The sequence below is a fragment of the Salvelinus namaycush genome, chromosome 7 (assembly GCF_016432855.1).
Source record: "Salvelinus namaycush isolate Seneca chromosome 7, SaNama_1.0, whole genome shotgun sequence".
Lineage (NCBI taxonomy): Eukaryota > Metazoa > Chordata > Actinopteri > Salmoniformes > Salmonidae > Salvelinus > Salvelinus namaycush.
This window is the reverse complement of record NC_052313.1, coordinates 29,919,632-29,937,265: the sequence shown is the minus strand read 5'-3', so window position 1 is coordinate 29,937,265 and position 17,634 is coordinate 29,919,632. Positions and strand designations below refer to the sequence as shown.

The window sequence follows — 17,634 nt, the reverse complement described above, 5'->3', positions numbered from 1 at the left end:
CAAATAAGTTTGACAAAAAGACACATTGACATTTTTTTTGCTCCAAAATGTATTTATTACTGTAATCAAACAGATATAGATGTGTGAAACAATGATGCCATCTCCAAGAATACTTTTGAGTGCATATAAATTACCATTGGACAGTGCAAAACACAATCCTCTTTGCTCAGCTCAGTTTTTTGGACTGTAAGGCACTACCCACCTTCAATTTACCATATGCACCTCTTGGAAGCTTAGTCCATGTAAGTTACAGGTAACTGCCAAAATAATGGAAACACTTGCATAAATGAGGGATACAAAGTATATTGAAAGCAGGTGCTTCCACACAGGTGTGTTTGCTGAGTTAATGACCCTACGCCCTATTAAGGCACTTTATGATGGCGTTTCCTTTATTTTGGCAGTTAACTTCACTGGTGTTTCAAAACATGGAATGCCCAGATATGTTAATTGCAAAACAATCAAGATCAACAGTTAAAAATCTACAGAACAGGATGTTGGGTGTTCATACGGTACAATAACAATACTAATATTATAATTAATTTACAAAACCATCTGAAAAAAGGCATCAGCTCAAGGCTCAGCATGGTTACAGGCTTTATCCCATTGACATCTCTTCTTACAGGTTAGTGAATCTAGGCTGGAGCTGTACTAGCAGAGGAAAAGAGGGGGGGGGGGGGTACAGGTTGGTGTGATGTGGGTCATGCTCATTAGGGCACATAACATAATACATTTTCAAATGTTTTACAACGAAAACGTAAATGAGCGTGTGTCGGTCTATTTTTTCCCCCGATTGATACCTAATGAGCATGACTCTGGTTAGGTGATCTGTCTGTGGGTCTCTGTGGGAGGACCTCCTCACAGCTTAGCCTTAGCCTGGAAGAAGCTCATGATGGCCTGCATGCACTCGTCTGAGAGCCAGCGCTCCACCAGGCGCTCCACCTCCTGGTCGTTGACAGTGTGGAGATGTTCCTTCTCTGTCCCACGGATCAGTTGTTTGGACAGGGCTAGGGACTGGGCAGCCAGGGAACAGCCATGGGAAGAAAGTAGAGGTCAAATAGATAGGATTAGAAAAACTTTAATGTCCATACAAAATGCGGAAATGTGTCTTTGGTATCATGCGGATCCCGTAGGTAGCCGCCCCGTTCTGCCCCCCCTGGACACCCTAGAAAGATCTGTATCATATTCTGCATGTGTTTCTTTACCTCTACTTTATGGACAAAGTGTTACGGTCACCCTCCCTTCACATTTCTCACTTTCAAATCGTGAATTATAATTCAAGTTTCACTGGTGAAACGTCCATGCAGCATCTGCATGAAAACCATTTGATCTCAGTTTACATTAACATTTAAGTCATTTAGCAGATGCTCTTATCCAGAGTGTCTTACAGTTAGTGCATTCATCTTAAGATGGCTAGGTGAGACAACCACATATCAGTCTTGATAAGAGCGTCAGCTGAGCTTTGACTGGGATGGCCAAGAGACCGGGGGTGGCAGCACGGAGAGCTCAGGTTGGCGTGTAGGATTTTGCGCATAGCCCGAAAGTATGGAGTGGAAGTTCCCCTTACTGCTCCGAAGGTAAGCACCATGGTCTTATAGTGGACGCGAGCTTCGGCTGGAAGCCAGTGGAGTGCGCAGAGGAGCGGGGTGACATGGGAGAACTTGGGAAGGTTGAACACCAGGCGGGCTGCGTCGTTCTGGATAAGTTGCAGGGGTTTGATGGCACAAGCGGGGAGGCCAGCCAAAAGCGAGTTGCAGTAGTCTAAACAGGACAAGACATTAGGACCTGCGCCACTTCCTGTGTTAAAAGATTGTACTCCACGGATGTTGTAGAGCACGAACGAGTCACTGCTTGATGTTTGCAGAGAACGACAGGGTGTTGTCCAGGGGCAAGCCAACGTTCTTTGCACTCTGGGAAGGGGACACTGTGGAGAGGTTGGAATGGAGAGCTCTTGGAGTGGGCAGGCCTTCCGCGGAAGGAAGAGCAGCTCTGTCTTTTAGGTTGAGTTTCATGGGAATGTGTTTAGATCTTCTTAGTCATGTACAGTGTTGTTATGAATGATGTGGGCCTACAGTGAGGCAAATTTAGAGACAATGGTGGTAACCGTAGCTTACCTGTGTTTCTGTTTCAATCAAAGCACACAGTTGAAGTCGGAAGTTTACATGCACCTGAGCCAAATGCATTTAAACTCAGTTTCACAATTCCTGACATTTAACCCTAGTAAAAATGCCCTGTCTTATGTTAGTTAGGAGCTCCACTTCATTTTAAGAATGTGAAATGTCAGAATAATAGTAGAGGGAACAATTTATTTCAGCTTTTATTTCTTTCCACACATTCCCAGTGGGTCAGACGTTTACATACACTCAATTAGTATTTGGTAGCATTGCCTTTACATTGTTTAACTTCGGTCAAACGTTTCGAGTAGCCTTCCGCAAGCTTCCCACAATAAGTTGGGTGAATTTTGGTCCATTACTCCTGACAGGGCTGGTGTAATGGAGAATTATTTTAAGATGGTCATACTATGAATTAAGGACTGATTTAGGTACAAAAAAATATGAACAAATGATTTGATATAATATTGAATTTAGCCTTTACTACTATAGCCCAGAGAAATGCAGTGAATAACACATTCATAATGGGCAAAAACAAAAATCATAAGAAACAAGCTCTTGAAGAGTCTGTCCTATATCTAGGAGATATAAGAAAGCTCCGGAAATATACTGTGCATTCAAAAGTATTCAGACCCCTTGACTTTTCCACATTTTGTTACATTACAGTCTTATTCTAAAATTGATTAAATAGATGTTTCCCCTGGGTCAAACGTTTAGGGTAGCCTTCCACAAGCTTCCCACAATAAGTTGGGTGACTTTTGGCCCATTCCTCCTGACAGGGCTAGTGTAACTGAGTCAGGTTTGTAGGCCTCCTTGCTCACACACGCTTTTTCAGTTCTGCCCACAAATTTTCTGTAGGATTGAGGTCAGGGCTTTGTGATGGCCACTCCAATACCTTGACTTTGTTGTCCTTAAAGCCATTTTGCCACAACTTTGGAAGTATGCTTGGGGTCATTGTCCATTTGGAAGACCCATTTGCGACCAAGCTTTAACTTCCTGAGTGATGTCTTGAGATGTTGCTTCAATATATCCACAGAATTGTCCTGCCTCATGATGCCATCTATTTTATGAAGTGCACCAGTCCGCCCTGCAGCAAATCACCCACACAACATGATGCTTCCCGGTGCTTCCCGGTTGGGATGGTGTTCTTCGGCTTGCAAGCTCCACCTTTTTCCTCCAAACATAATGACGGTCATTATGGCCAAACAATTATATTTTTGTTTCATCAGACCAGAGGACATTTCTTCAAAAAGTTACGATCTTTGTCCCCATGTGCAGCTGCAAACCGTAGTCTGTCTTTATTATGGCGGTTTTGGAGCAGTGGCATCTTCCTTGCTGAGCGGCCTTTCAGGTTATGTCGATATAGGACTCGTTTTACTGTGGATATAGATACTTTTGTACCGGTTTCCTCCAGCATCTTCACAAGGTCCTTTGCTGTTCTGGGATTGATTTGCACTTTTTGCATCAAAGTACATTCATCTCTAGGAGACAGAACGCGTCTCCTTCCTGAGCGGTATAACGACTGCGTGGTCCCACGGTGTTTATACTTGCGTACTATTGTTTGTACAGATGAACGCGGTACCTTCAGGCATTTGGAAATTGCTCCCAAGGATGAACCAGACTTGTGGAGGTCTAGAATTTTTTTCTGAGGTCTTGGCTGATTTCTTTTGATGTCAAGCAAAGAGGCTCTGAATTTGAAGGTAGGCCTTGAAATACATCCACAGGTACACCTCCAATTGACTCAAATGATGTCAATTAGAAGCTTCTGTTAGGCTAAAGCCATGACACCATTTTCTGTAATTTTCCAAGCTGTTTAAAGGCAGTCAACTTAGTGTATGTAAACTTCTGACCCACTGGAATTGTGATGCAGTGAATTATAAGTGAAATCATCTGTCTTTAAACAATTGTTGGAAAATTACTTGTCATGCACAAAGTAAATGTCCTAACCGACTTGCCAAAACTACAGTTTGTTAACAAGAAACGTGTGGAGTGGTTGAAAAACGAGTTAATGACTCCAACCTTCGTGTATGTAAACTTCCGACTTCAACTGTATTTTGCCTAGTGGCGCACGCTGTTGAGTTGTGGCTGCATGAAGGTAAAATGCGACCATTTGCTAAATCATCCTAAAATCTCCTAAGAAATTAGATGGTGTTTGTCTTACAGTAACATTTTACTATGCTATTATTTTTGATTATGTACAATACTATCATAATGTGATCTTGCAGACATTGATTCAGTTTTGATCTAACTTTATTAAACAAGCACCATTCACCCGAGTAGCCTGTTCTCTACGAGTAGAGCAGAGACGGTGCGTTAAGTAGAGAAGCTACAGGACCTTCAGCCCCCGGGATAAGGGGTCCGGAAAAATCCGATCTTTTTTAATTTGTTTATTTTTGCATGCAATGAGGGCATCAAACCTGCGACTTAATGAATTATTTGTATACATTTACATTGTGTATTGGTTATGCCTCGCCCAATAGTAACAATAATAAGGGAATGATACACCCTAAACAACAGCACAGTTTGTCACAAAGCAGAATCAAAGGCTTACTGTGAGATTAAATCTATTTTGGCATGCATGACAAACAATTTTAGGCTCAGCTCTTCTACTGATCTGAAGCAAAACAATCTTCAAGCATTATACAATGGCCCAGTTGTCTAACTCCCTGCCAATTGTGCAAATATTGTAGCCTTGCCATCATTGCCATCCAGACTTAATGACGCATTCCTGTAACATTTTCTCTGCTGATGTTAGCGATTATGTAATATTGTGGTCTAGATATATACGGCCATATCATATATTAGTGACAGTTTTGAAAATTCAACTGCGCTGTCCATCAGATCAGCTTTGGACTTGTTGAAAAATGTGTGAATGACCTTCAATTTGCACGATTTGGCGCCCTCCGGTCCACGGAAGCGCAACTACGGCCAATAATATAATACATCATTCAAAATTCCTGGAACATTCAAAAGGAAGTTCTGTAAAATACAACCAGCTTTCATCAATATTGATACGTTCCAGGAATATTGAGGAATACATTCCACAAAATGCACAAACGTTTCAAACGTCTGACATTCAACATTTACTGGGGCTTTGACTCACATTTCTGGGCAGCTTGGCGTAGGCCTTGAGTCTGGTGGCCACCTCAGTCTGGAAGCTGCTGTCAGGGAAGACCTCGGTCACCAGGCCCTGGGCACACGCTTGGACGGCAGTCAGCTTCTTGTTGAACAGCAGCATCTCACTGGCCTAGTCACAGAGCATGGCAATGTCTATTCGTGTAATTTCATTCAATTCCAATTGCAAATTAAATACATTCAAATAAAATACAGAAGTATAAAAAAAATATTTGATCCATATCTGAAACTTTGCCGTTTTTGCATCAATCATGCATTGATGTTAGAAACAGGGAAACTGAGAAGATAACTGCCTGAGAATACCCCTCTATGTAGTGCAACATTTGCAGCAAAATAACAAGGTTCCATGCATCCATACCTTTGCATTGCCCATCATTTTAGGGAAGGTGTAGGAGGAGCAGCCTTCTGGGCTCTGTCCCAGCTGGCTGAAGGGGGTGTGGAATGTAGCCTGTCAGGAGGTGGAAGAAGCATACGTTAGGCAGGAAAACCCCCACCGTCTTACTGCAATGCAAGTGGAGAATGGCAATGTGGACGTAGTGGCATGGGTAGTGCACTAGTGGTCACAACAATCGTGACCAAGCTTAGCAGTTATATTAGTGCTGGTGGGCAGGAACAAAAGCCTGGGGACCCAGTATCTCTCCAGGAGTGTAGTTGGAAACCAGGTTTGGGGTCAATTCCAAGCAAATCAGGAAATACACTGAAATTTCAATTATCTTCAATGCTTTTCAATGAGGAACATTTGGAATTGGGTTTACTTTCCGAATTGAAATTGACCCCAACCCTGATATAAAACAATGCTAATATCGTATTATCAACTAACAGACATGTATAGAGATTAGAGGTCGACCGATCGGCATGGCCGATTAATTAGGGCCGATTTCAAGTTCTTATAACAATCAGTAATCAACCTTTTTGGACGCCGATTATGGATGATTACATTGCAATCCACGAGGAGACTACGTGGCAGGCTGACCACCTGTTACGCGAGTGCAGCATCAAAAGGACCTTGTGGCTGCAAGGAGCCAAGGTAAGTTGCTAGCTAGCATTAAACTTATCTTATTAAAAAAAACAATCAATCTTAACATAATCACTAGTTAACTACACGTGGTTGATGATATTACTAGGTTAACTAGCTTGTTCTGCGTTGCATATAATCAAAGCGGTGCCTGTTAATTTACCATCGAATCACAGCCTACTTCAACTTCGCCAAACGGGTGATGATTTAACAAAAGCGCATTTGCGAAAAAAGCACAATCGTTGCAATAATGTACCTAACAATGAACATCAATGCCTTTCTTAAAATCAATACACAAGTATATATTTTTAAACCTGCATATGTAGTTAAAATAAATTAATGTTAACAGGCAATAATAACTAAGAAAATTGTGTCACTTCTCTTGCGTTCAGTGCAAGCAGAATCAGGGTATATGCAGCAGTTTGGGCAGCCTGGCTCGTTGCGAACTGTTGAAAGGCCATTTATTTCTAACAAAGACTGTAATTAATTTGCCAGAATTGTACATAATTATGACATTACATCAAAGGTTGTGCAATGTAACAGTAATATTTAAACTTAGGGTTACCACCCGTTCGATAAAATACGGAACGGTTCCGTATTTCACTGAAAGAATAAACGTTTTGTTTTCGAAATGATAGTTTCCGGATTTGATCATATTAATGACCAAAGGCTCGTATTTGTGTGTTTATTATATTATAATGAAATATATGATTTGATATTTGATAGAGCAGTCTGACTGAGCGGTGGTAGGCAGCAGCAGGCTCACACGGATTCATTCAAACAGCAGCTCTTAGCAATGCTTGAAGCACAGCGCTGTTTATGACTTCAAGCCTATCAACTCCCGAGATTAGGCTGGCAATACTATAGTGCCTATAAGAACATCCAATAGTCAAATGTATATGAAATACAAATGGTAGAGAAATAGTCCTATAATAACTACAACCTAAAACTTCTTAACTGGGAATATTGAAGACTCATGTTAAAAGGAACCACCGGCTTTCATATGTTCTCATGTTCTGAGCAAGGAACTTAAATGTTAGTTTTTTTTACATGGCACATATTGCACTTTTACTTCTCCAACACTGTGTTTTTGCTTTATATAAACCAAATTGAACATGTTTCATTATTTATTTGAGACTAAATTTATTTTATTTATGTATTAAGTTAAAATAAGTGTTCATTGTTAATTCAGTATTGTTGTAATTGTCATTTATTACAAATACATATATAAAAAAAAAAAACAGCCGAGAAATCGGTATCGGCTTTTTTTGGTCCTCCAATAAATCGGTATCGGCGGTGAAAAATCATAATCGGTCAACAATATAAATCTGTTCTTAGCCAGCATTGAGTGGACATGACAAAGCACCTTACCCTCTCTGTGGCATAGACAATCTCGAACAGGCCCAGTAGAGTGACAGACACGCCCACAGCCGGACCATTGACCACTGCAATCAGGGGCTTAGGGAAGTCGATGAACGCTTTGACAAACTCCCTGCACACACACGCACACGCACACTGATTTGTCAACAGATGATATCAACCGCGTTAGGAAAAAGGTTCTTTCAAGGTAAACCTTTGCCTGCTCCTCTTGGGTAAGTCGTTACCTTAGCAACTCGCCTGCATTCTTTGCCATCTGCTCGATTCCGCCCTCCGGGATTTTGGTGAAGTTTGTCAGGTCATTGCCACTGCAGTAGAAGTCTCCACTACCTTGAGGGGGTGAACAAGAACAGCTTTCGTCAATTAGGGAGAGCCACGTAGAGCAAGTGAGAAGACTGGAGCAGTGCACGTTACTGTATCACGGCAAAGCCTTGGAGGTCTAGAGAAAGAAAAGCCTGCACACAGTAAATCTTGCTCCCACATGCTTTTCTCCTGCACCATAATAAACTCTGTAATATAGTGTGTGCTGGCTTTTCTTTATTCCTAATGTTTAATTTCTGGGCGGGCAAAATAGTGCATATTCATATCACTGATACTCTCTTCAACTGTATTAAAGGTCACTCATAACTTCCATTGGAGAAATTGGTTGGTTTGACTCTACCTGTGATTACAGTAATGACAGAGTCATCTTTGCCAGCTTGCTCCAAAGCCTTGATGACCTCGTTGTACATCTGGATATCAAGAGGGAAACAATTGAAATAACAGAATTGAAGAACTGGATATTTGGGATGTTAGTAATTGCTCTTCTCATAGACAGTAAGTAAAATCGCTCACTATGACAAGGCATTTCATTGATTAAACACAAAACCATATCACAACGTCAGTAACACTTAACCATAGAGTATCCTAAGGCTCCACATTGGTATGTAGTACTTACAACTGTGAAACCCATCTACAAAATATGTCTGCTGTTTAGACTGCCGCTGATGTTGGGCGGCGGCAAATAGACTATGACACTAATGCTTAATGAATGTATGCATTTGAAATACCTCCACGGTGATGGCGTTTTTCTTCTGTGGCCTGTTGAGGCGGATAGTGGTCATGTTGTCCTCCGTGGAGACCAGCAGCGTCTCAAAGGTAGCAGCGCTCCCAGTGGGCTGTGCGGCTACCGCAGGCCCCTCAGCAGCCAGCAGAGAATCGATCAGGTCCACATACTGCTGTCTGGCATCCTCCTGAGAGGAAGGAAAAAGGAGATGTACAGTGTATTAATTCCTGTCTGTCAATTTCATTGTGTGAAGACAATGGCACATCTCCACATCGTGATGACAACTGAGTTTTTAGTGTTCTTATATTGGCATTCAGTAAGAATGGCTGATTCTAATATGTTTTGTTTAACTACTATCATTTTTGTCTGTTTGAAATTGCTCGCAGGTCGTGTGTTTGTTGTTTTTAATAAACTAGGGAAGAATAGTCTTAAAATGGACAAATGGGTATCTTAATAAAAGATGTATGACAGTGGTGTTCTGTACACTGAGTTCCACAGGGATGCTGAACCATGTTGACTCCAATGCTTTCCACAGTTGTGTCAAGTTGGCTGGATGTCCTTTGGGTGGTGGACCATTCTTGATACACACAGGAAACTGTTGAGGGTGAAAAACTCAGCAGAGTTGCAGTTCTTGACACATAAACCGATGCGCCTGGCACCTACTACCATACCCGGTTCAAAGACAAATCTTTTCTCTTGCCTAGTCTGAAAAGGCACACATTCATAATCCATCTCAATTGTCTCAAGGCTTAAAAATCCTTCTTTAACCAGTCTCCTCCCTTTCATCCACACTGATTGAAGTGGATTTAATAAGTGACATCAATAAGGGATCATAGATTTCACCTGGATTCACCTGGTCAGTCTATGTAATAAAAATAATGTTTTGTATACTCAGTGTATATGCAATGTTGGAATGTAGATTACCTGAGATACAGAACCCAGAGACTTCCAGGCATCCCATTTGGCCTTGCCGACAAAGTCAAGCATCCCTGGCTTTGGGGTGTTACAGGGTCCCTGAGTAGCCTAGTAAGACACCAAAGAGAGAAGAGGAGATACTGAAATGAGATACAGCCGGTGTCTCTGGTACACTTTAAGGGCTTACTTTACTTGTCCTGTCTCCTTCATGAACTCTGACAGGTTAACAATCTAGGTCATTTTCATTAGATATCAGATGGAAGAAAACAGACTGAAACAGGGGGTGATACCTTGGATAGCTTTCCAATCATGAAAACATACACAGCAAATTATCCAGTGTTAAATCCTTGCAAATGAATTCTAGTTACCACCAATGACTATGTGTTAGTGAGTGACAGAAGCATGGTTATTGCATTCACAATTTTTTAGGACCTATGGACTTCACCAAGTCAAATCAAATGTTATTTGTCACATGCGCCGAATACAACAGGTGTAGACCTTACTGTGAAATGCTTACTTACAAGCCCTTAACCAACAATGCAGTTAAGAAAAAATTGACTAAATTTAAAAAAAATTAAGTAACAATAACGAGGCTATGTACAGTATACAGAGGGTACCGGTACCGAGTCAATGTGCGTGGATCCAGGTTAGTCAAGCTAATTGAAGTAATGTGTACAGTATCAGTCAAAAGTTTAGACACCTACTCATTCCAGGGTTTTTCTTTATTTTTACTATTTTCTACATTGTAGAATAATACTGAAGACATCAAAACTATTAAATAACACATGGAATCATGTAATAGCCACACAAAAAAAGTGAATCAAAATATATTTTATATTTGAGATTCTTCAAAATAGCCACCCTTTGCCTTAATGACAGCTTTGCACACTCTTGGCATTCTCTCAACAAGCTCCATGAGGTAGTCACCTGGAATGCATTTGAATTAACAGGTGTGCCTTGTTAATAAGTTAATTTGTGGAATTTATTTCCTTCTTAATGAGTTTGAGCCAATCAGTTGTGACAAGGTAGGGGCGGTAAAAGACCAATTCCATATTATGGCAAGAACAGCTCAAATACGCATGGAGAAAAGCAGTTGAGTGTCATCTGCATAGCAATGATAGGAGAGACCATGTGAGGATATGAAAGAGCTGAGTATCTTGGTGTATAGAGAGAAGAGGGGGCCTAAAACTCAGCCCTGGGGGACGCCAGTATTGAGAGTACGTGGTGCAGACACAGATCCTCTCCACATCACCTGTTAGGAGCAGCCTGCCAGGTAGGATACAATCCAAGAGTGTGCATAGCATGAGACACCCAGCTCAGAGGGTGGAGAGGAGGATCAGATGGTTCACAGTGTCAAAGGCACCGGAAAGATCTAGGAGGATGAGAATAGAGGAGAGCGAGTCAGCTTTGGCAGTGCTGAGAGCCTCCGTGACAGAGAAGAGCAGTCTCGTTTAAGTGACCGGTCTTGAAGCCTGCCTGGTTAGGGTCAAGATGTTCGTTCTGAGAGAGATAACAAGAAAGTTCATCAGAGACAGTATGCTCAAGTGTTTTGTAAAGAAAAGAAAGAAGGGATACAGGTCTATAGTTTTTGACGTCAGATGAGTCCAGTGTTGGGTTCTTGAGGAGGGGAGCAACTAGGACCACTTTGAAGGCAGAGGGAACACAGCCAGTGGTCAGGGATGAGTTGATTAGGGAAGTGAGGAATGAGGGAAGTGATGAATGGGGGAAGGTCTCAAGAGATGGTCTGGAGAAGGGAGGAGAGGATAGGGTCGAGCGGGCAGGTTGTCGGGTGGCCAGACCTCACTAGTTGCAGGATGTCATCTGGAGATAGAGGGGAGAAAGAAGTCAAGGTTTAGGGTGGTTCTGTGTAAGTGAGACCAGTGGACTCAATAGGCTGAGTGAATGAGTAGCGAATGTCGTCAACCTTTTTGTCCGCAAAGTGATTGACAAAGTCGTCCGCAGAGAGGGAGGGGTTGGAGAAGGTCAAAAAGAGTTTAGGGTTAGAGGCAGAAGCTTGAAATTTAGAGTGGTAGAAAGAGGCTTTTAGCAGTGGATACAGAGGAAGAGAAGGTAGAGAGGAGGGAGTGAAAGGATGATAGGTCCTCCGGAAGTTTAGTTTTCTCCATTTTCACTCAGCTGCCCCTGTTCAGTAAGCTCACAATCAGTCACGGATCAGGAGGGGAGGGCCAAGCCAGCCGGGAGGAAAGGGGACAGTGTGAGTCATAGGATGCAAAAAGTGACAGTGGAATTCAAATGAGATGGACAGGTGAGAGAGGGAGAAAGGAGAAAATCTCCACTTAAGAGAAATGAGTAGACTTGTGCCACCACCACAACAACCAGATGCTCTCGGACTATGAGAGAAAACAGAGTCAGATGAAGAGCGAGCAGCTGGAGTAGCAGTGTTCTCTAGGGTGATCCATGAACTCAGAATTCTTGACTGCAGATCAGCAATTCCAAACGCTGCCAGAGACCCAGAATTCCACATGGGTTGTGCGCTCAGGGTACACTAAATTATAAGGGTTGCAGCCAAGGGATGGGGAGGTCTGTAAAGCCTACAGGGAGAGGTGCGAACAGGTATAGAAAAAGCTACAAAATAGCTAAATTAGATAAACTGTAAATAACTAGGTAAGATACTCAAGTGAGAAAGTAGTGTGAAGAACCTCCTCTCTTTCCTTCCTCGAATAACTCAGCAGAACAACTCGGCAGAACCGTCCTTGTTTCGGTGACGGTCTTAGTTTTGCGACAAAACCACCACTGATACAACCGCCACTTACAACTGCGGCTGAGATACCAGGGGAGACTGAAGAACTAACACTAATTGCTAATATCCTAGCAGAGGTAGAGAGCACATATCCCTGTACTAATTGCCTAGGAGAGGTGAAACCACTCCCCCTCCAATACAGCCATTGATCACCAAAACAATTCACAAATTGCCCTGCCCATTTATCCTGGTTGATGTGTGAACAACAATCTGCATATTATGAGCAGTCAGCAGTTCACACCCCAAGTAGGCCACTGGGAAGACAGGCAGCACTTAAAGTAGATGACCCTAGCTAGCAAAAAGACAGTACTAAACCACAACAGATTAAAAAAAAAAATTATACTTATCACTCCTGGAGATATCAGGAGTCCTCTAGCTATAGAATGTAAAACTCTACAATTCACTCAAAAGACAAGGCACTGTAGGAAATATTCAAATAAGGTTTTACACTAAGCAGTGTGTTAATTTAACACTGGTTCCAGTATCTATAGGGTCCCCCTCTTTCAGTGTTGATTTAACACTGGAGAATTTGCTATGTACAGTACAATGAAAACTTATTTTTGCTGACAAGGCATCAAACATGCAAGCACCCGACCACACACACACACACAGACAGCCTAAGAGCCGCACAGAGTCCGTTGAAGTAAGTTGAGTCACCCGAGATGATGCCAGCAACCCTCAAGATTATTTCTGTTAGCCCTGCGATTCGAAATCGTCAACCCTTCAGTTACTGGGCCGCCGCTATAAGCACAAAGCTTCCTTCAGTAGCGTGCTACTCAATACAACTGTGACACAGCAAAAGAAAAAAGGAGCACCCCTTCTGTCTATCATACTCTTGATCAATGTTCCCTCTAAGCTACGCAGAAGAAATATCAGCCAGTGCAGAGAAGCACAAAATTGAACTTCAAGAGTTTTCCCCTTTAGCTAACATTATCAACGTTTCGCTCTACTGTGGGAACTGCGCTCGTATCAATGCAATATTAACCACGTTCAATGTAAAATACAAAAACACAATGAACTATGCAAGACTTAATATGCAAAACTACCTGTGCAAGAGATTTGCTTGTAGGCATAGCGCATCAGAGTAAGCTTTTTTACATTTCTTAAAAGGGCCAGTGTTGTATTTTAAGACAGTCTTGAATAAGCTAAGTAGCCAATAGGCAGAGGGTAGCATTATTTGTCTGATTCTCTGGAATAAGGGTATTGGAATAATAATGCATTTTATTTTGTAACGTGGTTTCTTGCATCAAACGACACAACATTTTCAGTCACCTTGTCTGAAGGACATGTGGATAAACAGGTTAATGTCACTCCCTGCATGTTATTTTCTCATGGAATGTAGGCCTACATTGAACACCACACATTTGCTGCTGCTGAATGATAGAACTAGAGGTCGACCGATTATGATTTTTCAACGCCGATACCGATACCGATTATTGGAGGACCACAAAAAGCCGATACTGATTAAATGGGCCGATTTATTTATTTTATATGTAATAATGACAATTCCAACAATACTGAATGAACACTTATTTTAACTTAATATAATACATAAATAAAATCAATTTAGCCTCAAATAAATAATGAAACATGTTCAATTTGGTTTAATTAATGCAAAAACAAAGTGTTGGAGAAGAAAGTAAAAGTGCAATATGTGCCATGTAAGAAAGCTAACGTTTAAGTTCCTTGCTCAGAACATATGAAAGCTGGTGGTTCCTTTTAACATGAGTCTTCAATATTCCCAGGTAAGAAGTTTTAGGTTGTAGTTATTATAGGAATTATAGGACTATTTCTCTCTATACGATTTGTATTTCATATACCTTTGACTATTGAATGTTCTTATAGGCACTTTAGTATTGCCAGTGTAACAGTATAGCTTCCGTCCCTCTCTTCGCCCCTGCCTGGGCTTGAACCAGGAACACATCGACAACAGCCATCCTTGAAGCAGCGTTTCCAATGCAGAGCAAGGGGAACAACTACTCCAAGTCTCAGAGTGAGTGACTATTAGCGCGCACCCCGCTAACTAGCTAGCCATTTCACATCGGTTACACCAGCCTAATCTCGGGAGTTGATAGGCTTGAAGTCATAAACAGCTCAATGCTTGAAGCATTGCGAAGAGTTGCTGGCAAAACGCACGAAAGTGCTGTTTGAATGAATGCTTACGAGCCTGCTGGTGCCTACGATCGCTCAGTCAGACTGCTGTATCAAATTATAGACTTAATTATAACATAATAACACACAGAAATACGAACCTTAGGTCATTAATATGGTCGAATCCAGAAACTATCATCTCAAACAAAACGTTTATTCTTCCAGTGAAATACGGAACCGTTACGTATTTTATCTAACGGGTGGCATCCATAAGTCTAAATATTCCTGTTACATTGCACAACCTTCAATGTTATGTCGTAATTACGTAAAATTCTGGCAAATTAGTTCGCAACGAGCCAGGCGGCCCAAACTGTTGCATATACCCTGACTATGCGTGCAATGAACGCAAGAAAAGTGACACAATTTCACCTGGTTAATATTTCCTGCTAACCTGGATTTCTTTTAGCTAAATATGCAGGTTTAAAATATATACTTCTGTGTATTGATTTTAAGAAAGGCATTGATGTTTATGGTTAGGTACAGTCGTGCAACGATTGTGCTTTTTTCGTAAATGCGCTTTTGTTAAATCATCCCCCGTTTGGCGAAGTTGGCTGTCTTTGTTAGGAAGAAATAGTCTTCACACAGTTCGCAACGAGCCAGGCGGCCCAAACTGCTGCATATACCCTGACTCTGTTGCAAGAGAAGTGACACCATTTCCCTAGTTAAAAGAAATTCATGTTAGCAGGCAATATTAACTAAATATGCAGGTTTAAAAATATATACTTCTGTGTATTGATTTTAAGAAAGGCATTGATGTTTATGGTTAGGTACACGTTGGAGCAACGACAGTCCTTTTTCGCGAATGCGCACCGCATCGATTATATGCAACACAGGTCACTGCTAGATAAACTAGTAATATCATCAACCATGTGTAGTTAACTAGTGATTATGACTGATTGTTTTTTTTATAAGATAAGTTTAATGCTAGCTAGCAACTTACCATGGCTTCTTACTGCATTTGCGTAACAGGCAGGCTCCTCGTGGAGTGCAATGTAAAGCAGGTGGTTAGAGCGTTGGGTTAGAGCGTTGGACTAGTTAACTGTAAGGTTGCAAGATTGAATCCCCGAGCTGACAAGGTAAAAATCTGTCGTTCTGCCCCTGAACAAGGCAGTTAACCCACCGTTCCTAGGCCGTCATTGAAAATAAGAATGTGTCCTTAACTGACTTGCCTAGTTGAATAAAGGTGTAAAAAAAAAATGAAAAAGAAATCGGCCAAATCGGTGTCCAAAAATACTGATTTCCGATTGTTATGAAAACTTGAAATCGGCCCTAATTAATTGGCCATTCCGATTAATCGGTCGACCTCTAGATAGAACAGCTGTTAAAATATTATGGGATGCATTTTATTTACTGTTTTTGATGGTAGGCCTACGTTATCAAATAGCCACAGTAGCCAACTTGACCACTTAAAACTGTAACTTAAAGCGGGTACAGCCTCAGTGTTCACAGTAAAAGCGCACTAGAAGTTACACAGATTTTTCACAACTAAAGTTTGCACTCAGCAGACCTGAAATTTGCTCATTACTGAAAAAGATTACAGGGAATATTGCTCGATGTTCAGAGACATGACAGCCAAGTAGCTAAGACTAAAGCACAATGACCTCTAACCTGTTTGAAGAGAGCATAGATTTTCAGCTTGGCCTCATTGCCAGGGTCTTCCTTCAGCGTGCCCATCTGACTCTTGGCATGATTGAATTGCTCCACCGTCGCCCCCATCATAGAACCAGTCATGTGCAGCTTCAGAGTGGGAATGTGTGCGACTTGGACTGCCCTGAAGAGATGATTTCAGGTCAAATTAGTGACATAAGTGGTACGGTTTCAAAAACAATTACTGACTGCCACAAAGACTAAATAATATTATTTTAATAAAATGTTATTTCAATACAATAGCCAAGCACAAATGAACTGAACTTGGCTGAGGGCATTAAACTAGATCCAACACCTACAGTGGCCTTTCTAAATAATTAGTTGTATTATATATGAGCAGGATCAGGACGAAAGATAATGTACTGGGAGTTACAGTACAGTTTGTGATACAATGTAGTGACAGCATTGGATGGACCATCAAGAATGAGTTGCGACCTTTCCTCTGGTTTTTATTCACGGATTCTAGCTACGTCTGGATGTGGGGCCAAGGGCATAGCTAGCTGTTGAAAGGCTAACTAAGTAACTAGCCTTTCAACAGCCAGCTATGCCCTTTGCCCCACATCCTAGCAACAGGTCATCTTGCAAGTGTTTTTCGTGGTAGCTGATACGTTGGAATGTTAGGTCATGTACATCCTGTTTTTATATTGTCATTTGCTGCTGTAACTGAAGTCGACTGTGGTATTTTGGACGTAAAAATTGCAGACTCTGACTGCAATCTTTTCTCGTCAGGGATACGGAAGCACCCCTGAACAGCTGAGCGACAGCTAACTTTAGCTAACCTAGCAAGCTAAACATCATTCCAAGCAAGACAGACAGCCCTAGCTCGTGCAGAACATGACACCTTTTAAATACAGGCAGAGTTTTAACAGACTCTCGTGCCAACCAGCCAAAACTGCATGGTGAAGATTCAATAATAACTATTCGCAATGACGATTAGGCTCTGTTATAACGGTAGCTAAACTAACTAGCTCCCGTCATACAGAACAGCTAAACTAAAATCTACTTAAGTTAGCCAGGCTAACTTACTGTTACTCGGTCTATGGTTTGACCTCAAATCCGTGCAACATAGGCTACATTAAATGACTGTAAATCCACCTTGCAAGTGAGTGTATTCTTTATAGTTAATCTTACCTGACAAATCGCCACGGAAAAATTTTGCGTAAAGCCACAGCCATGACAGTTAGGTCATTTCAGTCCAAAATACAATAACTTGGATGTTCAAGACAATCCAGCCAAATGAATTAGCTGTTTACAAAACTGAACCCTCCCCTTGACCTTCGTTATCCTTCACCATTGGCTAAGACATTTGCACCACCCTTTCCATGAAGGGTGCGTTCCAGGCTGTTGTCGTGTTGCTCAGGTGATGACCGTGGGGACTGGGGAGCCTTGCGCAAATCATTCACCACGGAGTTATATACAGTACCAGTCAAATGTTTGGACACACCTACTCATTCAAGGGTTTTTCTTTATTTTTATTATT

At 41.6% G+C, this 17,634-nt stretch overlaps 1 protein-coding gene across 1 annotated transcript; it reads right to left on the bottom strand.

Annotated features, from left to right (window-relative positions):
* Positions 1-25: 25 nt before the first annotated feature.
* LOC120051186 (enoyl-CoA delta isomerase 2-like) lies at positions 26-17,418 on the bottom strand. Its single transcript, XM_038997914.1, has 10 exons — positions 17,286-17,418; positions 16,116-16,278; positions 9,605-9,703; positions 8,685-8,867; positions 8,297-8,366; positions 7,863-7,965; positions 7,630-7,750; positions 5,602-5,691; positions 5,212-5,355; positions 26-1,011 (listed from the first exon to the last, which is right to left on the bottom strand). Exons 1-10 carry the CDS (start codon positions 17,327-17,329, stop codon positions 856-858), a joined length of 1,173 nt encoding a protein of 390 aa, XP_038853842.1. The 5' UTR covers positions 17,330-17,418; the 3' UTR covers positions 26-855.
* Between the last annotated feature and the right edge of the window lie 216 nt (positions 17,419-17,634).